Raw genomic sequence first — 23,170 nt, forward strand, 5'->3', positions numbered from 1 at the left:
GGCAGCCAGGGGGCACTTTGGTGCACAGAGAGCTGAAGGGGCAGCCAGGGGGCGCTGTGGTGCACAGAGAGCTGATGAGGCAGCTAGGGGGCGCCGTGGTGCACAGAGAGCTGATTAGAGCTGAAGGGGCAGCCAGGGGGCACTTTGGTGCACAGAGAGCTGAAGGGGCAGCCAGGGGGCGCTGTGGTACACAGAGAGCTGATGAGGCAGCCAGGGCATGCTGCAGAGAGCTGACAAGGCAGCCAGGGGGCACTTGCACAGAGCACCAGGTTTGGAATCGGGAAGACTCATTTCCCTGAGTTCAAATTCAGCCTCAGACGCTTCCTAGCTGTGTGACTCTGGGCAGTTCACCCTGTCTGCCTCAGTTTCCTCATCTGTAAAATAGAGAACAAAATGGCAAACGATTCCAGTATCTGCCAAGAAACCCCAAATAGAGTTACATTGAGTTACACGTGACCAAAAAACTGCCTGCTGAAGGTCAGACCTCCCTGGCGTTCCTGCCTCTGGACCGTCCTGTTCTGACCCGCCCTCCTCTAGCTGCCCAGGTCTCATTTCTGCAGTGCAGGTCCACTGGTGACATTCTGCACAGCCAGTGTCATTGATTGCTTGGGCCTCTGGGGTCCCGTCATTCTCCTCACCACTGCCTTCCCCACCAGATCCTCCCTTGTCCTCTTTACACTCTGAGCGGTACACAGATTGGCCCGGTTTCTTTGCTTTTGCGCAGGCTGATTTCTCCTTGGTTTCTACCTTTCGGCATTCCCAACTCCCTCCCAAGTTGAGAACTTGTCTGTTCTGGGGGTGTGGGGGTGATCTCTGACCCCCTGCCCACCCCAGCTGCTGGTACCTTCCCCCTCAGAATCACTTTGTCTTCTTTTTTATTTCCTGAACCATCCGTGTGTTTTCTCCTCTGGTAGAGTGTAAGCCTCTGGAGGGCAGGGACAGCTTAATTTCTGTCACGTTACCCTCAGTGCTTGGCACCTAATCGAGACCTGCCGATGGGCTGAAGGGTGCCTTGTGTGTGTGAGCACTGTGTCACGCCAACCTCTGAGCCCTGTCTCGCTGCATTCTCTCCTTTCAGCCAGTGGAGCGAAGATGATGAGCTGGCCTCCTACAGAGAGACGTCGGAGTGGATGGAGGAGTGTCAGGACGGGATGTTTGAGGCCTGGTATGAGAAGATCACCCAGATGGACTCAGAGAAGCAGAGGAAGGTGCGTGCCTCTGGTGGCCCCCGGCCATAGGGGGGGGGGGGCGGCCTTGATGCGTGCCCGGCCACTCCTCCTCAGTGGTGCTGTCTCTGGCATTGCAGATGCACATGTTCATCGCCCGCTACTGTGATCTCTTAAACGTGGACATTTCCTGTGATGGGTGTGATGAAATCGCCCCATGGCGTCGCTACCGCTGCCTCCAGTGTCATGACATGGATCTCTGCAAGACATGTTTCTTGGGTATGGTTCCCTGGGTGGGAGCAGAGTGCCCTGCACCATCTGGGCTACCCGTGGCTGAGTCCGCACCCTGCCTCTGTAGGGTGTGGGGGGTAAGGGGCATTCCGCTTGGGAAAGTGCCTCCATGGTGGGCATCAGGGATGTGTCTGTGCACTCTCCTATGCCAGGCCATTGCCAGTGAGCCAGATCCACCCCACCAGCCTGGGCTGCCCCTTCTCATCACTGTGGTGGAGCAGAGTGCTGGACATGGGGTCAGGAAGGCCTGTCTTGGGTCTGTCCTTTCTAGCTTGGACCTTGAGCATGGCAGCTCTTCATCTATGACTGGGGAGAAGTGTCTTCTTGGGGCCGTTAGGCTCTGAGGAGAGGATGAATCCCATCACCCACCTCACACTGCCATGCAAACGGTGTGGGCTGTCATTGCTGTGCTGCATCTCTGAGCTCCAGAGGACAGAGGCTGTGGCCCGGCCCTTGGGCGGGCACCATCACACAGAAGTGGGTCTGGGCACTGCCCAGGGCGGATGGAGCTGGACTGTGGATTCTCTGAACCCTGCCTGCCCCAAGCACCCGGTGTGGCCCTTAGGACCGCCGAGTGGCCTTTCGTTTGGAAGCTCTTTCCACCATCTATGGCCCCCACTCCTCAACTGTGCTGGGGTTGGCGTTTGTGAATGCCACGTCCCCTCTTTCATGTCCAGTCTCTCTTACATACCGTGGGCCAAAGTGTTTGCCTGGGCTCATTTTTCTCATCTCTTCCTTTCTCTATCCCCTAGCCTGAGGTCTGGAGGCCTCTCATCCATTTGTGGTGCTCTGGAAAGACTATCTTCTTAATCCTCAAGGAGACCCACCCTAGAAGATGGGGTAGTTCTGCCTTCCCCTTCCTCTCTACTTTCCCCTTTCCTTCCCTCCCCTTCTCTCGTCATTCCTCCATCCATTCCCCACAGTGAGCCTGCCCCCCTGTGCACCTTGCCACGCTGACACAGCTGGAGGTTTGGACACTCCTCTTGACTTCTCTGTCGAATCTGTGTGGGTTTCTCGTGGATGCCCTGGCTCTCCCTGGCACTTCCTCCTGCAGGCTGACTCTCGGCTGCCCTTCCCACCCCATCAGTCTCTGGAGATTTGCTTATGGAGCTGTAGGTAGACCTTGGCCTTCTGTGTGTCTTTTCTTTACCCTATATTATTTATTTTTAGTTTTCATTTTTAAAAAGTATTGAGTTCCAAATTTTTTTCCATCTCTCCAGCCCTCCCTGCATCCACAGAGAAGGCAAGCTCTATGATAACAATGACACATGTGAAGTCATGCAGATCACATTTCCATATTAGCCATGTTGCCAAGAAAATCAAGTGAGAAGTCACCCTTTAGTCTGCGTGCAGAGCTCACCCCATCTTGGGTAGAATGGTTCCTCAAGGCTCCTTTGAACTGCCTCGGATCACGGTCTTGATTGAATAGCTGCGCCTTTCACAGCTGCCTTTGTTTAGCAGTGTTGTGTGCAACATTCCCCTGGTTCTGTCCACTTCACTCTTCATCAGGGCATGCGAGTCCTCTCGGGCTTTTCTGAAATCATCCTTGTCATCATTTCTTACGTAGCACAACAGTATTCCATCACAGCCATATAACACAACCCGTCTGATGGGCATCCCCTCAGTTTTCATTTCCTTGTCACCACAGAATGGGTTGCTGTAAATATTTTTGTATAGGTAGATCCTTTTCCCTTTTCTTTATTCTTTCTGGGATACAGACCAAGCAATAGTATTGCTGGGTCAAAGGGTCGGCATAGCCCTTTGGCCACGGTTCCAAATCCAGAATGGTTGATCAGCTCACAACTCTACCGAAAGTGCTATATTTTCCCATATACCCTCCAACAATTGTCCTCTAGCTTTTCTGCTGTGTTAGCCAATTTGATGGATATGAGGCAGTGTTGCAGAGCAGTGATGGGAGAGCATTTTTATGTGACTATTGATAGTTTTCATTTCTTCTTCTGAAAGCTGCCTGTTCATATCCTTTAACCATTTATCATTTGGGGAAGGATTTCTATTTGTAAATTTGGCTCAGTTCCCTAATAGTTGAGAAATGAGACCTTTATCAGAGAAACTTGGTATAAAATTTTCCCCAGTTTTCCCGATTTCCTTCTAATTTGGGCTGCATTGCTTTTGTTTGTGCAAGATCTTTTTAATTTCATGTAATCAAAGTTATCCATTTTACTTCCCATAATGCACTCTGTCTCTCCTTTATTCCTAAATTCTTGTCTTATCCGTAAATCTGACAGGTAAATTTTTCATTGCTCTCATAATTTGTTTATGATATCATTCTTTTTGTCTAAATCATTTACACATTTTGACCTGATCTTGGTATATGGTATGAGATGTTGCCCAGTGCCTAATTTCTCTACCAAAATGCTTTCCAGTTTTCCCAGTAATTTTTGGTTAATTTAACCAATGGTTTATTTTTTTTCCATAAAACTAGCTCCTAGTTTTATTTATTAATTCATTTTTTAAAACTTTCAGTTGCATTAACCCTTTTATTCTCAGGATTTCTATTTTGGTGTTTAATGGGGAGATTTTTAATTTGTTATTTTTCTAGGGTTGTTTTGTTTTTTAATTTTCATGCTCAGTTCATTGATCTGCTCTTTCTCCTTATTGACATGCATTTAGGGATATAAAATTCCTCCAAGTACTTCTCTGGCTGCATCCCACAAATTTTGGTATATTGTCTCATTATTGTCATTATCTTTAATGAAATTATTGATTGTTTCTGTGATTTGTTCTTTGATCTACTCACTTTTTAGGATTATTTCATTTCCAACTAATTTTTAATTTATGCTTCCAAAGCCCTCCATTGAATGTAATTTTTACAGCATTATGGTCCAAAAAAGTGTGCATTTAACATTTCTACTTTCCTGCATTTGTTTGTGAGGATTTCCTTGATCAGTTTTTGTGAAGATGCTATGTACTGCTGAGAAAAAGATACACCCCTTTCTATTCTCATTCAGTTCTCTGTAGATGTCTATCATATCTAACTTTTCTAAGCTTCTATTTGTCTCCTTAACTTTTTTTATTTGTTTTATTGTTAGATTTATCTAGTTCTGAGTGGGGAAAGTTGTTGAAGTCCTGCATTAGTATAGTTTCACTTTTTCACTTAACTTTTCTTTTTAATTTGGATGTTCTGCCATTTTAATATTGTTATTGCTTCATTGTCTACGGAACTTTTTAGAAAAATATGGTTTCTCTGATTATCTCTTCTAATTAGTTCTACTTCTGTTTCTGCCTTGTCTGTGATCATGATTGCTGCCCCTGTCTTTTTTATTTCAGCTGAACTGTAAGAGATTCTGGTCCAGCCCCTTGTTTTAACTGTGTGTGTGTGTGTGTGTGTTTCTGTTTCAGGTGCATCTCTTGTAAACAGCATATTGTTGGATGCTGATTTCTAATGCATTCTGCTATCTGCTTCCATTTTATGGGTGAATTCATCCCATTCACATTCACAATTATGACTGGTAGCTTTGTATTTCCCTCTATCCTGTTTTCTTCTGTTTATCATTTTCTGTCTCTTTTTTACTCTGTTCTCAGAAATCTGTTTTTGCTGCTGCCCATTGTTATCCTTAATCTACCCTCCCTTTTATCCCTTCCCTTCCTGTTTCCTTTTGGGTGTGGGTGTGTATTCTTTCATCTTTGAACCAGTTCAGATGAGAGGGAGCCGGAAGTACTGCCCAACTCTCCCCCCCTCACCCCCCCATTTCTCCTTCTACTCTAATAGCTTTTCCTTGCACACCTTTTCTATATGGAGTTATTTTCCCCATTATTTCTCTCCCTTCCCCTTTCTCTTAGTTCATTCCTCTCTTACCCTTCATTAAAACATAATAGACTCACTCCCACACCCTCTTTCTATGTAGAACCCTTTTAACTGAAGTTCTCAGAGGTTCTGTGTGTCATCTTCATATATAGGAATGTAAGCAGTTTAACTCTATTGAATCCTTTATGATTTCTCTTTCCTGTTTATCCTTTTATGGTTCTCTTAAGTCTTATATTTGAGAAGTCAAAATTTCTTTTCAGCTCTGATCTTTTTAATCAGGAATGCTTGAAAGTCCTCCATTTCATTAAATGTTCATTGTTTTTTCCCCAGGGAGGATTATACACAGTTTTGCTTTCTGGAAAACATCCCAACCCCTTGAATGTGGAAGCTACTAAACCTTTTGTGATCCTGACTGTGTCTCCATAATATTTAAATGGTTCCTTTCTTTCTGCCTGAAGTACATTCTCTGTAAGATATCAGTGAATCTTTCCTTGATACTTTCTTGAAAAATGATGGCTAGTCTCTTTTTTTAATCATGGCTTTTAGGCAATCCAGTAATTCTTAAATTATCCCATTTTGATCAGTTTTCCAGATCAGTTGTTTTTCCAATGACATATTTCATATTTTCTTCTGTTTCTTCATTAAAAAAATTTTCTTTTATTGTTTCTTGATATCTCGTGGAATCATTAGCTTTCACTTACCCAATTCTAATTTTTGAGGAATTGTTTTCTTGAGTGAGCTATTAGGCCAGTTCTGTTTTTTAAGGTATTTTTTTCCTTTAGTATTTCTAGTGCCCTTTTTTTTTTTAACCAAGCCATTAATTTTCTTTTCATAATTGCCTTGGATCTTTTCAATTTAAAAAAATTTTTCTTTCCTTAATTTTTCCTCTACCATTCTTCTCTCTTTCTTGAACTCTTCTTGGAATTCTTGTTGGGTTTGGGTCCCGTGATCATTTTTCTTTGAGGCTTTGCTTGTAGTTTTTGACATTGTTGGCCTGCTCTCCATTTGTGTCTGGCTCTTCACCTGCCACTATAGTAGCTTTTTATGGTCAGGTTCCTTTGTTGCTATTTCTTGACTTTGAACTTCATGTTGAAGTTGGGCTCTGCTCGCCTCGGGACACTGTGCCAGGCTTGCGGCTTCTTTGTGCTCCTGTTTTTAGAGATTCTCCTGGGGGTCTGTGTGTGTTCAGCCTGGGAACTGTGAGCTGAAAGTGGGCAGAAGCTGTGTGGCTGCTCCATTGTCTTGTGCCCAGTGCCAGCCCCAGGCTCCCTTTTGTTGTCTATGGGCTGGCGCCCCCTATACCGCCGTCACAGTCCTCTCCTGCTGACCTCTTAAGTCACCTTGGGCTGGAAACACATCTTCAGCCTGTCATTGGCCCTGCCCTCTGCTTCCTCGTCCTTGTCTCTCAGAGACTCTGGGGCAACGCTTTCCCTCCCCAGGGTTTTTGTCACTTTGACTCAGACTATAAATGTTGCTGTCAGTCAAGATCAGGGCCTGTACTGTCCCTTGGAAGTGAGATCACCAGGAAGGTGACTGTGTAGTCCCAGCCCATCACCCCCATCAGAAGTCGGGGTGCCATGTCGGGCATGTCCCCTTCCTGCACCCCTTGTCCCTCTCTCTCCAGGTGTCTCCTTTGCATAAGTGGTTGCTAGCTGTCTCTTTCTGCCCAGGGATGCCTCATCAAGAGATGCATAAGGTGCCCTGAGAGGGAGCCAGCGCCTGTCATGGTGCTCTTAGGACTCTGGGAAGCGTTGCCTGGTACTGGTCTTCTCTGTGGGAGGCTTCCTTGTACAACCCAGAAATCCTAGATTTTGATCTAGAAGGATCCTGAGAGGTTATTGAAGCCAGCCCACCCCCTCATTTTACAGGGGATTCCTCACTGGGACCCAGAGAGATTCGGATTTGAAGCTTGTTTTGAGTAAGGTGTTCATTTACCTTCTGAGCCTCAGTGTGCTAATCTGTAAACTGGAGACAAGTAGTCCCCTTGGGACCTCCTGGGCAGGGTTGTATTTTCCAAGGGCCTCCCAGATGTCCGAGCGCTCTTAGGCACGGACTTCTCCTGCCCTTGCCGTGGGATCCACACGCTTGGCAGGGAGTTGGGCAAATGAGGAATGAACTGCAACTGCCTGGCACCTTTTTTTTTGTGCTGTGGGTGCTTTCCAGCTGCCTGAGGCCTGAGGGTGGATTTGAATCTGGGTCTTTATGGCCTCAGGATCCACACTGTCCAGTTCACTATGCTGGTACTGCATCTGCAGGAAAATTCCCACTGCCCTCTGAGCAGCTCCATGTTTGTACACGGTCCTGAGGAGTGCAGGCAGGTGTCCGTGCCAGTGTGCCCCTGTGCCCTACCTTGGACTCTGAGGAGGAGCTGGGGCTTGGGTGGGCATGAGGGAGCTGAGTGGCACAGCGTCCCACCAGGGCAGGTTGAGCAGGAGGTGCTTAGGGTGCTGCAGGCACGGGGCCCAGGCTAGGCCTAGGGGATGCAGATGCAGAAGGGGACAGGTGGGGCGGGGGCGGGGGCTACTCCACTGCAGGGAGTCTGGGGGGAGAGTCCACAGGGGTCTCTCTCGACCTCAGGAGGCCCAGCTCTGCACTGGGCCGGCCCCAGCCTCCCCTCGTTACCGTGTGACTGAGCTCCGAGGCAGGGAGCCTGGGCTTGTCCTGTGTTTCGGATGGGCCAGCTTGCATGAGTCGCAGTGTCTGATGCCCCCCGCCTCACCTGTAGGCGGAGTGAAGCCCGAGGGCCACGAGGAAGACCACGAGATGGTGAACATGGAATACGCCTGCGACCACTGCCAAGGGGTGATCGTGGGCCGCAGGGTGAACTGCAACGTGTGCGACGACTTCGACCTCTGCTATGGATGCTACTCAGCCAAGAAACACTCAGCCAGGTACTCCCCGTGGGTTCCTGGCCGGGTGTGGCCCGCCTCCTGTGGCCCCGTCCCCCGTGGCCCAGCCTATGCCACACGGGTCTTTCCTTTGCAGCCATTTGCCCAGCCACGGCATCACGGTCTACCCCATGGTGACGATTCGCACCAGTGACCGCCAGAGGGTTATCCAGCCCTACATCCACAACTATTCCTGGCTGCTGTTTGCTGCCCTGATGCTGTACACCGCCGACCTGGCCGGTGGGGGCGAGGTCGAAGGGGAGAGGCTGGGCGCTGAGGCCCAGCAGGCCGCGGCTGCCCTACAGGGTCAGTGTCTGCAGCTCATCGGGGACTGCCTGGTGAAGGCACAGCGGACCAGAGGTGAGGTCCTGCCTTCCCCACTCCCCAAAACCATATTGTTGGTGCTGGGTATCCCCCAGCACGGTCTGAGGACCCTGCCTCAGCATCCTGGCGTGGTGTGGAATGTTCATTGTGTAGGGGAACAGTTTAATGGAAATGCGACAATCGAAAGATGATCTGAAAAGACCGTCTTCCCAGGCCGCTGCTGGCTGCGGTACTCCATGCGGGCCTTGTGGGGCCCTGGGCATCCTGGCGAGGGGTCACAGGAGCAAACTGCCTCCTGCCTCCCAAGATGTGGGAAAAGATCATTCCTGGGCGCTTGGTGCAAGGATGCATCAGACTTGGCCCTTGAGGACTTGTCAGGAGGCATCCAGGAGCTCCTGGTCACCCAGGCTTTCACCTGTGTCCCCCCATTTGGGCGTCCAGAGTGTCCTGGCACAGCAACTGCCTCCGGGTTTGTGGGGTATCCTGTTAAGCCAGGCCTGCATAACCTGCAGTCTCTGGGCTGTGTATGGCCTGCCAAAGGGTTTCAGGTGGCCCATGAAAAATGTAGACGAGAACATCCTGTGTGTAGAGAAAATCCTTTCGTAGCTGTGGGTCGTGCAGGCCTATTTTCAGCCATGAAAACCTCCGATAGGCTTTGGGGGATGCCGGAGGCGGGATGGCAGGCACACACACTTCCATGCACGCATACGCACACGCACACACACACACACACACACACACACGTGCATCCCCTCTAGGCAGTGGGACGGGCCCAGGCTCTGAGCAGTGTCCAGAGGCTCAGACCACTCCGATCGAGGCTGCGCTGAGCATGAACATGCGTGACTATGGGGTTAGGCTCTTGGCTTTCTTTTCTCTCCACCCGGCCACACTCAAACTTGAGCTTGTCAGAAGAGTCAGCAGAGACCCTTCCATCCCTCATCCTGTAATGTCAACATGATGGGGGGTAGACTTTGGATCGCAAGGGGACCATGTGTCAGAAAGGGGCCATGCTGGGCCTCTGTGTAACACAAACCCTGCTGGGAAACGAGCAGCCGGTCGCGGGGCCCCCGCCACGGCCCTCCCCTCGGCTTCTTGACCTCAACCTTCTCTCTTCTCTGTGTTCGCAGATGGGGACTCCTTCTCGGAAAGTGAGATGATCACCATTAGCTCTTTAGATGATGCTGTGGACATGGTGGGGGAGAAAGCCACCGAGGAGATGGGCAAGGCATACCAGGTAAGTGAGGCGCCCACCTGCCAGGAGCCTTCAGGGAGGGGCACCACCCATACGCCTCCTCAGAAGCCAAGGAGTGCTTCTTAACTTGGAGGCTGCTGGGTTGGCGTATTTGGTTCCTGGACGAGGGCAAGGTCACGGCTGTGAGGAAGCTCTTGGTGCCCACATTCCCTGCAGCCTGGGACAGGAGGGGCTGCATCAGAGGGAGGGGCTGGCCGCCGGGGACCGGTGTCCTGGCGGCATTGGCCCCTCGTGAAAGAAGTCGGCGGCATCTGATGCATTTCCTTGGCCACAGAGCTCTCTTCACTTGCTTTCCTTCTGGTTTTAGGGCCAAGGAGACGCGTGCCACGAACTGCTCTCGTCAGGGGATGGAAACCAGGCACTGTCGGGCCGAGCCTCCCCTGAGGCCGCTGATGTCCCAGGCCTTCCAGGTAGAGGTCATTTCCCACCTCTTGCTGCGGTCCATTGTGTGATGCTGATGGTAGCTGGTCATTCCTCTCCAGCCTCTCTTCTCTTTGCTTGTCCAGTGTGTGCCCAGAGGTGGCCTGTTGTAGGCCAGGCCCTTGTTCCATGTCCTTGAGGACATGGGACATTTTGTGGGGGTGGGAAACATTCATCTGTAGAGAGCTGGGGACAAGCCGGCCTCGTGGCATGCCGGGCCACGTTTGAGACCAAGCTTGGGCGTGATAAAGGTGATCTTATGCTAGGGCTCCCTGAAATGGGATGGGCTCAGATCCCTGGGCATTTATCTGAACAGGATAGGGGGAAAGGGTGGTCTGGTGGGCGGCCAGGCCAGGCCGACCCCCTGCACTAGCCACACCCTCTTCCCTTCCTGTCTTGCCCTGTCCACTTAGAACCTGGCATCACCACCTTCCCCCAAAGGTCCAGAACACATTGAGGTTACCTGGGCCATCCTGTCACCCCCCCATCCCCTCTCAACCAAGAGCCTCGCCTGCTGTCCTGTCCCAGGTGGCTGCCTTCTGCCATTGTGTCCCCCTGGGCCAGGCACAGCCCTCTGTGGGCCCTGCTTCTCTTCTTCCATCCTTGCTGGCTGCTGCCTGAAGATAAGCCCCCCACCAACTGGAACCACCCTGTGCCACGGAAAACAGTGGGCACCGAGTGGGGCATGGAGATGCTTGTTTCTGGCTTGCCTGAGGGAGCCCCTGGATTGTGATCTCCAGGCTGTCCCTACACACTGCCTTCTGACCCGATTCCTGTTCTGATGAGCCTTCCTACCCTCTGCCCCTCCAGCCCTGCCCTGGGTATCTCCATCATCCCAGATCACCCAGGGAGCTCTCCCTTCCTCCCTTTTTCCCTCCCTTCCTAACTACCTTCCTTTCCCTTCCTTGCTCCCTCCTTACCTTCTTTCCCTCCTTCCTTCCCTCTTTCTCCATCTTTTCCTTCCTCCTTCTTTCCCTCCTCCCTCCAGGGCTTATGTTTTCAGGGCCCTGGTGGGTCCTGGGAGAGATCTCCATGTGGAAACAAGGCCTGGGTCCTGCCCGTTGGGAACCTGTCCCCCTCCATGTCATTCGGCTTTGTGGAGGACCGGGTTACTAGTCATCCAGACAGGCCACAAGTCTGTCAGGGGCCTACAAGGTGCTCGGGGCTGGGCATGTGAAAACGAAGCAGTCCTCACCCCCTGGTATGCCGTGTATGAATGGGAGGAAACTCAGAGGGAGCCCAGCTGGCTCAGTAGAGCTAACTGGGGAGGAAAGGCTCTGTGTGCAAGGGGGTGCCCGAGCTGGGCACTGAGGAGGGGGCTGGGCTCACCTCGCCACAGGCTCCCTGCTGAAAGCCTCGCCTTTCCTCCGGTTCTGACTCTGGTTACCCCGCTGGAGCCCAACAGTGCCTGGGCCGGCCAGCCTGGTTGCAGGCCCCTCCCCGCCCCAGACCCTAGGTGGAGCACTCGTACCCTTGCTGAGCCCCCCTCCCCCTGCCCCTGTTCTCTGAGCTCTCTGCCGCTGCGGGGCTGCCACCCAAGGGTTTCCCCAATCAGGACTCCAGAGTCCTGACCAAACCTTGTGCCCCATGGAGACCTCTCACCACCTGCTGTCCTGGGCTGACTGTTCAGGGGGCCAACTGGTGCCAAAGGCCTTCCTTGTTAGTCCTGACATGGCAGGGATGCCAGTGAGCACGTGGTCCTCCATGGATGCCTCTCTCTTGTTCTGGGAGGGACCTGTCTTCCTTCTTTGGGCCTCAGCCAGGCATCTGAGGCAGATGGCACAGGCACCCCTGGTCCTCCACGCTTGGCTTGCATCGTCTTCCCCTTCAGTCCTCTTTCTCCTCCTCTCCAGGACTAAACCCTTGTCCTGTGCAGGCATGTTCCATGAGAGCTGAGACCCCACTGGCTGCCCACACATACGCTGTGGTTCCTCTGCTCAGCTCTGCCTTTGTCAGGCACCGAGGGCCGGGTGCTGCCTTGACCACGTTGTTGTCATTGAACTTGACTCTGCCTCAGTTGGCACAAGGCCAGGCTTGATTCTTATCCCCCTGGGTCCCTTTTGCTGCTGCTTGGCTGCTGTCACCACAGCCCCAAAGTGTGCCTCCTGGACACGTTGTTTTCACTGGCCAAGGGTGCTGCTGCCAGGTGGCTGGCCAGGGATGAGCGTCCTGGCCTCTGCTCTCTGCTCTTTGGGGAGCAGACCCAGGCTGTTGCTGGGCAGGGCCATCCAGGAGGTCGTGCTGCCTCGGCCGAGCCTACTGGGGCTGCAGCCTGGCCTTGGAGAGCCAGGGGCTGGGTGGGCACAGCACCTACTGGCACTTAGGGCAGGTGGCTCGTCTGTAATGGCATCCCTGGAGTGACTGGCATTTTCCTAAGTCTCTAGTTACCTGCTTCTTCAATACAGGAACTTCCCCTTTGAAGACTGTGGAGGAAGGAATTGCATCCCTGAGCCCTGAGCACATCTTTGCAGAATGTTCCCAGAAGAGAATCTTGGGGTTGCTGGCTGCCATGTTGCCTCCTTTACAATCAGTGAGAAGCCTGGGGGACAGTGGCGGGACGGAGGGTGGGCTGTCCAGACCATTGGAGCAGTTGAAGGAATTGGCTCCATGTGCAAGCCGCTCTCTGTCTTTTTCTGAGATCTTCCTGTAAATCAGGAGTGAATCTTGGGCATCCTGGGGAGCCAAGGGAGAGGAGGGGCTCGTCAGCCTGTAATAGAGACTGAGGTTCGGCTGGGTGTGTGCTGGCCATGCATTGATTCATTGGCCATCACTGGCTGTGGCTTCTTAGGAGGAATGGCTTGCTGCGTCTCTGTGGCCCCAGGCTTTACTCAAACCCCTCCAGTGGACAGATAACGGGGGAGACCGTGGAGTTCCACACCTGTCCAGGGAGATGTTTGGGTGCATAGACTTGGCTGCTGACTGTGGCCTTGTAGCTGTGTCTGTGGATAGAGGGCATCAGTATTTTGAATTTTAATCAAGTATTGTAGAAAGCAAGTGTTTTTACGTCAACTTGTGTCTTAAAAACTAATAAATTTGAGGTGAGCAGCTATTTGGTGTCTTGCTGAGGGTTTGGCCTTCATGTGAAAACAGCCCTGCATTTGAGTGGTGTCCTTGCCCCATGGAAGCTGTCCCTTGACCCCCCCCTCCCGCCTCCCATGCCTGTCTGCCTTCTGCAGGTACAGAAGCCGTTCTCCACACGTCTGCCTTTGCAGATTCATTCCCTGCCCAGCCATAGAGGCTGAGCCACTATCCCTTTTCTGTAGCTTAGGGAGGCAGATTCTCCCGGGGCCCAGGCCCAGCCCACCTTGGGTGGTCAGCAGCTGGGCACAGCTGGTGCTTACCTGCCTTTCCTGGGTGTGATGGGTACCCCCTTCCTTCTTACAGGGCTCCACCATCTCCTGGGCAAACCTGGAACATATTCTACCCCTGATGTTCCAAGTGGTGATCTCGAATGCAGGTCACCTGAATGAGACCTCCCACTTAACCCTGGGCCTGCTGGGTCAGTTCATCGTCCGGCTCTTGCCAGCACAGGTGGATGCTGCAGTGATCACGGCCCTGTCGGCCAAACACACCCTGTTTTCGGCAGCGGACGAATCTGCTGTGCCTGAGGGCTGGAAGACGGTCCACCTGCTTTTCAGCCTGGGAGCCGTGTGCCTGGACAGGTAACCTCTGAGGCACATATGCCAGCATCACTTTGGTTCATTGGGCCTTGTTTTTTTTATAAAATCAGTTACCCAGACAGTCATTGCGGTGGAGAGGAGCCCTGTCCTCACGGTGTCTGTGTATGCTAGCCCCCAGCAGCTTCCCCAGAGCCCACTGTGGGGTGGCGGGTCAGGTGAGCCTGGCATCTGTCACCGCCCCTTTCTGTCGGTCTGGCAGCCGTGTGGGCCTGGACTGGGCGTGCTCCATGGCAGACATCCTGCGCACCTTGCACAGCTGCCCTGGCTGGTGTGGCGTGGTGGCGGCTTTCACGGAGCATTGCCTGAAGCAGCTGCCCTTCCAGCTGAAGCACACCAACATCTTCACACTGCTTGTACTCGTGGGGTTTCCTGAGGTGAGTCTCCCTCCGCCAGCCCCGGAGCGGGACGCCCGAGGAGCGTGAAGGGCAGCTGGAAGGCCGGGTGGGGAGGCGGCTTGTCGGCTGCATCACGGCTCTCCGTCTCCCAGGTGCTGTGCGTGGGTGCGCGCTCTGTGTACTTGGACAACGCCAACGAGCCTCACGACGTGATTGTCCTGAAGCACTTCACGGAGAAGAGCCGGGCTGTGGTCGTGGACGTCAAGACCCGCAAACGGAACACAGGTTCTGCCTGTGACTCGCGGTCTGAGGGTGGGAGAGCAGAGAGAGCTGTGGGCTCCCCAAAGGATTCCCCTTTCATTTGCCCAGCACAGGCTTGGGACGTACGTCAGGCCAGCGGTCACAGCAATAGCCAAGATTGGCCCAGAGCTGGGCTTGGGCCTTTACTCACTTCCCCAACGGTCCTGTCTTACAGATGAGGACACGGGCTCCGAGAGAACCGGATTTGGCCGGACTTGACTAGAAAGGGCCTGAGGCAGGTGGTCATCGGGCTGGTGCTCTCATCAGTCAGGGACTGAGAAACAAAGAGAAATAGGTCCTGCCTTCAGGGCACTTAGAGCGTGGATGGAGCCAACGCTCCCCAGAGACGAGGGGGGTCTGGCGTAACACCCCCAGCCTGGGAGGTGTCTGGATGAGGGAGAGGCAGAGAGGGCGGCGGGGCCTCCCCATGATTCCCTCTCCTCGTCATTTCAGTCAAAGACTGCCAGCTGGTACGGCCATGTGGCCAAGGAAACGTGGCCTCATCCGCACCACTGAGCTCCCATCTACAGTACTTCACTTCCATCAGTAGCCAGCTGCTGCGCAGCAGCCTGGACCGCGGCTGCCCGGAGGCCGTCGAGGCCACGTGGGTGCTGTCCTTGGCTCTCAAAGGCCTGTACGGAACTCTGAAGGTGAGAGGTAGGGCCCCTGGCGAGAAACTGCGGGCCAGGGGTGAGGGGGCGTGTGCGTGTGTGATCATGTGTACATGTGATTGTGTGTGACTGTATGTGATCATGTGTACATGTGATTGTGTGTGTGGTTGTAAGTATAATCGTGTGCGTTTGTGACTGTGATTGTGATTATGCATGTGTGACTGTGTGTGATCATGTGTACATGTGATTGTGTGCGTGTGTGGTTGTAAGTATAATCGTGTGAGTTTGTGAATGAGTGTAATTGTGATTATGTGTGTACGTGTATGACTGTGAGAGTCTGTGCGTGTACGTGGATGTGTGAGAGAACTGTGGGCCAGGTGTGAGGAGGCGTGTGCGACTGCATGTGATCACGTGTACATGTGATTGTGTGACTGCATGTGATCATGTGTACATGTGATTGTGTGTGTGTGGTTGTAAGTATAATTGTGTGCATTTATGAATGAGTGTAACTGTGATTATACGTGTGCATGTATGATTATGAGAGTGTGTGCATGTACGTGGATGTGTGAGAGAACTGGGGCCAGTCCATGCATCCCAAGGGCATCTGGACTATGGCTCTGTGACCCAGTGGTGGCCCCACCAGGCTTTCCGGGATCAACATCTTGTCCTCCCCATGGCAGGTGAACAGTGTCGAAGGAATCCAGGCGGTCTTCCTGGAGTCAGGGTTCCTGAAGCTGTTGGTGAAGAAATGCAGCCGAGGCACCGGTTTCAGTAAAACATGGCTCCTGCGTGACTTGGAGGTGAGGGCCTGGGACAGCGCAAGGTGGGCATCGTGGCCTCCCAAGCAGGGAGCCCTGCCCCGCAGCGGGGGCAGAGGGGCTGGAGCTGGCCCCTGTGCCGGGCTTTGTCTCAGGCTGGCCTCGGCTTTTCTCGTGGCAGATCCTGTCCATCCTGTTGTACTCATCCAAGAAGGAGCTGAGCAGCAGGGCCCAGCAGGAGCCTGGGGCTGGGCCTCTGCAGCCAGGCAGCCCTCCAGGGGACATGGGGCTGAGCAAGCCCGACCCACTCGAGGGCCTGGACGAGGCCACCAAGGTCTGTTTCCTGGTACGTTCCTTCCTGCCCCTGCTATGCAGCAGGGTGTTGGCTCCCTGATGAGCATCATTACTTCTGTTGAGAGATTGATGCACTCAGAGCCAGGGGAACCTGAGTGTGAGGTCTACCCCAGTGCATCCTGGCTCTGCCTGCTTAGTTGAGACCGTGCAGTCAGAGCCAAGCAATGCCAACCACCCTTCAGACCTCCGCTTCCTGACTGGAGCCTGGGCCCCTGGCCTCCCTTGGCATTCGTGGCTGTGGAATGGATCATGGATTGAAGTAGCTAATTAATTTGGGGGGCTTGGGGGTTTGGGGCAGGCAAGAGGAGTGCCCCTAAGGAGCTGAAGCACCAGGCAGGTCAGGTCCTGCCCCCCAGAATCTCCCAGAGTGCCTCTGAGAGCCCTGCTCCATCCAGTGGGCCATGCTGCCCTGCAGGAGGGAGGCAGCTTGTCACGTGCTCCCTGTGGTCTCTCCCGTGGTATAAGGTGGGAACCTGTGTTTTCATCCCGACATTTCACCCCGATCATTGGTCAGCTTGCATTTTCTAAATCTGCATTAACGTTTGGATTACCAGAAGGGGCCATGGTTAGCTCACTCCCAGGAGGTCTCCATCCTCCTCAGCCTTTGGGCAGGAACTCAAATGCAAACCCCTTTTCTTTTTCTTTGCCTTTCTCTCCTTCCTCCTTTCATTTCTCTCTCTCTCTTCTCTTTCTCTCCTCCCTTTCTTCTTCCCTTCTCTCTCCTTTTCTCCCTCTCTCCCCCTCCTTCCCTCCCTTCCCTTCCTTCTTCCCTTCCTTCCTCTCTCTCCTTCCTTTTCTCCCTCTTTTTCCTCCTCTCCCCTCTCTTCTTTTCTCTCCTCCCTCCCTTCCTTCTCTCTCCCTCCTTTTCTCTCCCTCCTTTTCTCTCTCCTTTCATTTCTCCCTCCCTTCCTCCTCTCCCTTCTTTATTCTTCCTTTTTCTCTCTCTCCTCTCCCTTCTCTTCCTCCCTTCCTTCCTCTTCCCTTTTTCCTCCATTCTCCTTGCCTTGACTCTGCAGATGACTCAGGACACCCTGAACGCCCCCTTACCTGTCCTCCGGGCCATGTATGAGCTTCAGATGAAGAAGACTGACTCCTTCTTTCTGGAGGTTCAGAAGAGGTCAGGAAACCAAGGACAGTTGTGGGGCAGGGCCCACACAAATGTTGAGACATCCTGGGACCCTTCTGGGGGGATACCTGGGAGTGTCCTCAGGGAGCTCTCATTGGAGGGGGGCACCTGGGAGCCTGCCCCTAGAGACCAACTTGTATTGGAGGAGGGGACGTGGGTCCTGATGCTGGCTCGGTCACTGAGCCTTCATGGATCCCTTCCCCATCCTGGGACCAAGAAGGTCGGTCAAGCAGGCCCCGACTTGGGACCCTTGGGACGCAGGGAGGAGAACAGAGTTGGGCTCTTGGAAAGAGCCTGTGGCCGCAGAAATACTCTGGCTCATCCAGGATGGCCCCCCCAGGGTTGCCTAAGCGCTTTGTGGGTAGAAGCCCCATTGTACTCATCTGTACATGGAAATGGCGGTGTCAGGCAGCAGTGATGTGACTTGCTGGGGGGAGGGGGGTCACCCTGCCAGGATGTGCCCGGGTCTGTATCTGAGCTCGTTTCTGGCCCCAGGCCCAGTGTGCTCAGCCGCGTGGCATGCTCAGCCGTGTGGCGCGCCCTTCTCTGCAGGTTTGAGGGGGGGGTGATCACCACTGATGAGCAGATCCAGAGCCTCGCCCAGAAATGGCAGCCTCGGAAGCGCCTGCGGCTGGAAGCGGCAGCCTCGAGGGCTGTGGACACAGATGTGCCGGTTCTGCCGTGCTGGGTGGGTGGCCTGGGCCTTGGGCTCTGCTGGCGGTGCGGGGCCCTGGAGAGGCCAGCAGGGCAGGGGCTTGACGGCGGGCTCTGTGTTGCAGTCGAAGCCTGTGACCTGTGACCGAGCGACTGAAGAGTCCGACCCTGTGACCCAGAAGCTCATTGCCAGCACTGAGGGTGACTTGCAGCTCAGCTACGCCAAGCAGCGCCGGGTAAAGAGCGCTGGGCTCCTACACAAGGAGCTGGGCTCCCGGGCCAAAGGCACCGCCCGTGCCTACCTCTGCCGTGTGAATGAGGCCACAGCTGTCCTCTATGCTCGGCACGTGCTAGCCTCCCTCCTCGCCCAGTGGCCGGAGTCCATGCCTATCACAGCAGACGTCCTGGAGCTCAGCAGCCCAGCCCAGATGGCTTACATCCTGGACATGCTGATGCAGCTGGAGGAGACCCAGCTGTGGGAGGAGGTAAGGGGCAGGAGGGCTAAAGGCTGGGGCCCACACCCCTCCCCTCGCTCCGCTCTGCTCCTGGCTGGCGGGCCGCCTTCCCCGACCTGCCCGTCTCTCGCAGATCCTGCACAAAGTGCTCTGTGGCTGCAGTGAGGACATGCTGGGCCCCGTGGCGCTCACGGCCTGCCACTTCATGGAGGAGCCAGGGACGGCTGTGCAGGCACGCGAGTCCAAGCACCCGTACAAAAACAACACCACCTTCGAGGTGCGTGCAGGCAAGGCCAGAGTGGGGAGAGGGGCAGGGAGAGCGCCGGACTGCCGGGCTCCAACAGGCCGATCAAAAGAAGATAGCCCCTGAGAAGTCCCAGAGAAGGGGAACTGGTGGGAAGCAGGGAAGAGATTGTGCTGAGGCCCTGAAGCGGCTGGCCCTGCCCTGCAGGGGTAACAAGGAGCATCCCAGGCAGGAAGGCTGGGGGTGCAGGTGTCTGAGAGTGGGGGGGGAGGGGTTGGGGCCCGTGCAGAGGGGTCTGACCAGTGCCCGGCCCCTCCCTGCCCCGGGCCAGCCGAGCGTCCATAGGGAGGGTGCACGTGGGAGACCTCCCCTACTCACTCTCGTGCCCTCCCAGGACAGAGTTCACATCCCTGGCGCCATCTACCTCGCGGTGAAGTTTGACCCGCGGTGCAGCACTGAGGAGGGCTGCGATGAACTCACTGTGTCCAGCAGCAGCGACTTGCAGCAGGACCGTCGCAGCTTCAGCGGCTCCTCGCAGAAGTGGACAGACTTCGAGCTCCCAGGTAGTCAAGCCATGCCTCCTGCCTCCTTCCCAGGCCCCACAGAGAGATTCTGCACTTGGTGCAGCACTGGGAGGTTTTACAGGTGCCAGGCAGCAGGAGGGCTGACTTAGATGTTGAGGCCTGAACGGTTCAGTCGCCCACGCTTGTGCTGCTCTGGCCACCCCAAGTCTAGTGCACTTTCCCTTAAGCCGGGGCACTTCCTTCTCCCAGAAACGGCGTAGGGGCTTGTAGCAGCAAGCACACCAGCATACTCAGGATGGCTGCTAGCAGAGGCTCTAAAAAAGGGGTTAACAATCTTACTTTAATCAAACATGTATCACTTACCTAGTTCAGGAGAAAAAGTCAGCACCCTGAACTTCAGAGAATACAAACAGAAGTTACAAGCAGACAGAGAAAATACAGTTCAGCAGACCAACAGACAGGGCTTCTGGCTTCTAGACCATCACTTATATACAGTTAGTCACCAGAGAGGGAAGCTCCAACATCTAGGTTTTCAAAGCCAGGGGCTCAAGGGCTGCCCAGAGTCTCATCTGGACAAATCAAACAAGTCTTCCCAGAGTGAGCCCCCAAACAAAGCCTCCCCTCAGGGTACATACGGCCTCCGCCAGGATTAGAGACATCACAACCCTCAGGACCCAGTTGACTAGAAAGTAGCAAAAGGATTCGGACAAAAACTTACAAATTTCAAGCAGTTCGAACAATCCATCACTACCCCAGCAGCTCCTTCGTCCCTGATTCTTACCATCCAAGACCCTAAGGACTCTCCCATCCTTTGGGTGAATCTGCTGAAAGTATCCGGGATCTCCTGCTGAGTGAAATCCTCAAGTATCTCCTTAAACACTGCTTGCCAAACTTCCTGAGTCTCCTGGCTCCTTCTCAGTGTGGGGCCGGCTTCTGGCCCTGTAAAGGCTTCACCTGAAACAACGTATCACTTGGTAACAACGTATCACTTGGTACACAGCGCACTTGCCTGGCAGTTGTCATAGTAACTAGGCTCCCTCTCCCAAAGCTGTCCGGGCTTTCCTCCTGTTACTTTCTTTCCTCTTTTTCTGAGCCAAGTGCACAACGGCCTCTGTGCTTCCAGCTGAGACTCTCCCGTTCGTTCTTCCACCGCCTGAGACACGGCTCGGCTCGCTCTTCTAAAGGGGGGCTCGAATCCTGGCACTTAGCCAACTTTTGTAACCGCGTGTCTCTGCTCTTACACACAGCAGGGTGGCCTGTTAGTAAAACCCAGCCCTTCTACTCGCTGCCCCCAGCTCTCCCAGGTTTTAGTGGTGTTCTTTGCAGACATGTTTCTAAATCTCTAGGTTCCTGCTGCTGCAGCCTCTGTTCCCAGTTTTCACAGAGCCCTGTACTTTTAGATCACTCTCTTGCTAGGGAGGCATAAGGCTAATCCTCCCATCCTGGGCCATTTCTTCTAAATCCCTTCTGCCTCCAACGAGAGGTCTGATATTTCACGATCCTGTTCGTGATGCCAAATGTAGTGCCAGTCACCAACAGTGACTATAAATAGTTCCATATAGTTGTCGATCACAAAATGTAACAAACTCTCCGTATAGAGGACAGAACCGAGGCATTTATTTAGACACCAGAAAACTGAATCCCAAAACCAGTATGTCAATTCTATCAAAGTAGCAAAGGAGCTAATAAACCAAAATAACAGAGAGCCATGCCATCCTTCAGCCTTCCCACAAACCAGTACAAGATCAGTCTTTACTCACAAACCTCTCTATCTCCTTTCCTGAGCTCTTCTCTCTCCCACCCCCTCTCCAGCTCTGGCTCTCCGCTTCCTATGGCTCTGCTCTGCCCTTCAGCAAACTCCTCCCGCCACACATGCCCAAGCGACTACATTTAGCCTGTTGGGGGCAGAGTTTACTTTCAAAGCAGGGAAGATCCACAAATTCCCCGCTAGGTCTATCAGGGGGCAGGGAAGATCTTCAAATGCCCATTGCCATTACTGTGCTTCCTATGGAATGCTGCCTTTAGTTCTCCATGTGAGGAGGCTGCCTTGGGCTTGTCCCATAGCTAGCTAGTACATGCCAGAGTAGGATCTCGAGCCCAGGCCTCTGCTATTTCCAGGACACTCCACTCATGACCTCCTTGCAGCAGTGTTAGGTTCAGCCCGCCATTCAGGGGGGTGTCTAGGTAGGGGGATGTAGGGTCCCCGCAGGTCCTGTGAGCTCACGTGGCCGCAGGACGGGGCTGGGGCCTGCTCATAGGAGACTGTCCCAAGGTGGGCAGAGCTGGGTGACCCCTGGCGGAGGGAGTCTCCAGCAGGCCTCACCTCTGCTTCTGGCTCTTGGCTCACGCAGGAGACACGCTTTACTACAGATTCACATCTGATATGAGCAACACAGAGTGGGGCTACAAGTTCACCGTGACTGCGGGCCATCTCGGCAGATTTCAGACAGGTGGGTGCCATCCCTGACCCAGAGATCCTACCTGGAGGGCCCCCTGTACAGAACAGACTCACGCTGCCGCCTCTTCTGTCCTCAGCTTAGCAGTCCAGGGAGGGGATGGTTGACTGACCAGCCTTCTCACTTCTCAGGGTGATGTCTTTAAATGGTTTTTTAGTCATGGCTTGTCACTGGACAAACTGTCCAGAAGGGCTTCTGGTCAAGCAAGTCTTTGAGAGGCCGGGGAGTGTGGCCCCGCCCACGGGGCCTGGCTCCAGCCTCTCCTGCCTGTGATATATGCTGGCTGCTTGTCTTGGGCCAGACCCCCATTCCTTCTGCGCCCCCACTTTGTCACATGCAGCTTTTGCTGGCCCTTTGACAATTAATGGGCAGAAAGAGTAATAGAGGCCTGGGTGTATTTTGTGTGGATTGTAGTCAACCATTATGTTAGTAACCTCTGTGTGTGGCCGTCCCCTTATCTGTTGTTTCTGGGTGTTCACCATTAAAGATGATGTGCCCTAAGAGGGAATGGAGAGAAGGGAATGAGACGGGTGCCAAAAATGTGATGGTCATTAAATGGACAGAAATCAGCCACTGGTTGGATAAGAGGTGACAGGAGAGGAGGCGGGGCCTGTGGCCCATGGGCAGGCTAGGAGGCAACTGGGAATGTGGGCCTGGAGAGCGGCAGGCTACTTCTGGACGCCAGGCATGCCCTCCGGAGGCCCTTCCCCTCCCCCTTCTCTCTGTCTCTATTACTGAGCCAGCACCCCCCCCCCCCCTCCCCCCGCAGGCCCACATTCCCAGTTGCCTCCTAGCCTGCCCATGGGCCACAGGCTCTCCTCCTCCTCCTGTTCTGACCAGGGTGACTTCGTTATGATTTCGTGACCATCTGGTCCACCTTCCTGCCCCAGCCTCTGCCGTCCTCGCTCTTGCACCTCCAGCTGCCTTTCAGACGCCTCAGATGGGATGTCTGGCAGACGTCAGAGCCTCAGTGTGTCCAAGTCGCCTTTCCCCCAGACCCTCCCCCTGGGCCTCCGGCTGCGCCGTTGGCTCTCCCTGGCCACTGAAGTGATTGGTCACGAAGGTGCCTCAGAGGAGGCGATCCCAGCCCCCAACGAGCCTCGTTCCTGGGCCGCCATTTTGCTCTGTCTTGTTGAGTTTGCAGAATTCTGTGCTGGGGCTGCTGGACAGAGCCGTCCCCTTGGTGACCAAGGGCTGTTTCTGCTTTTGTTCTTGCCAGGATTTGAGATTTTGAAGAAGTTGTTGTCAGAGGAAAGGATAATTCCACACCTGCCCCTGACAAAGATCTGGGCCTGGCAGGTGGGTGTGGCCTGCCGCCAGACGGGCCACCAACGCCTCAAAGCCATCCACTTACTTCTGAAGATGGTACAGTGTGGCGCTCCCAGGTGGGTGCTCCAGGGCCAGGCCTCGGCCTGTGGCAGGTCCCGCCTTTCCCCTGATTACGTGGCATTCACGGCCGTACCATGTGAGCCCCCGCTTCCAGGAGGTATTTCTCACCTGGCCCCTTGGAAATCCAATCCAGAAACAGGCTGGGGCAGTGACCGATGGAGCCGGCCAGCCTCCCCT

The 23,170-nt window shown here is 54.0% G+C and overlaps 1 protein-coding gene across 3 annotated transcripts in view; it reads left to right on the forward strand.

Moving 5' to 3' along the window:
* ZZEF1 (zinc finger ZZ-type and EF-hand domain containing 1) overlaps positions 1-23,170 on the forward strand; it is a 58,930-nt gene that overhangs the window by 26,299 nt on the left and 9,461 nt on the right. For 2 of the 3 annotated variants that reach the window (XM_069083259.1, XM_069083258.1), the window contains exons 32-51: positions 1,079-1,208; positions 1,307-1,445; positions 7,949-8,114; positions 8,209-8,471; positions 9,563-9,669; positions 9,995-10,097; positions 12,513-12,637; positions 13,492-13,769; positions 13,987-14,161; positions 14,275-14,407; positions 14,876-15,072; positions 15,714-15,833; positions 15,973-16,137; positions 17,162-17,262; positions 17,824-17,959; positions 18,051-18,410; positions 18,514-18,657; positions 19,019-19,187; positions 21,500-21,598; positions 22,824-22,989. In XM_069083259.1, the coding sequence (XP_068939360.1) occupies positions 1,079-1,208; positions 1,307-1,445; positions 7,949-8,114; positions 8,209-8,471; positions 9,563-9,669; positions 9,995-10,097; positions 12,513-12,637; positions 13,492-13,769; positions 13,987-14,161; positions 14,275-14,407; positions 14,876-15,072; positions 15,714-15,833; positions 15,973-16,137; positions 17,162-17,262; positions 17,824-17,959; positions 18,051-18,410; positions 18,514-18,657; positions 19,019-19,187; positions 21,500-21,598; positions 22,824-22,989 (3,276 nt within the window). Of the gene's footprint in view, positions 1-1,078; positions 1,209-1,306; positions 1,446-7,948; positions 8,115-8,208; positions 8,472-9,562; positions 9,670-9,994; positions 10,098-12,512; positions 12,638-13,491; positions 13,770-13,986; positions 14,162-14,274; positions 14,408-14,875; positions 15,073-15,713; positions 15,834-15,972; positions 16,138-17,161; positions 17,263-17,823; positions 17,960-18,050; positions 18,411-18,513; positions 18,658-19,018; positions 19,188-19,904; positions 20,954-21,499; positions 21,599-22,823; positions 22,990-23,170 lie in introns of those variants that run through there. The other variant, XM_069083260.1, reaches the window with a different exon arrangement.

This window comes from Petaurus breviceps, unplaced genomic scaffold (genome assembly GCF_028583685.1).
Source record: "Petaurus breviceps papuanus isolate PSGF00001 unplaced genomic scaffold, PetGlider_PUasm1.0 173, whole genome shotgun sequence".
In the NCBI taxonomy this organism is placed as follows: domain Eukaryota; kingdom Metazoa; phylum Chordata; class Mammalia; order Diprotodontia; family Petauridae; genus Petaurus; species Petaurus breviceps.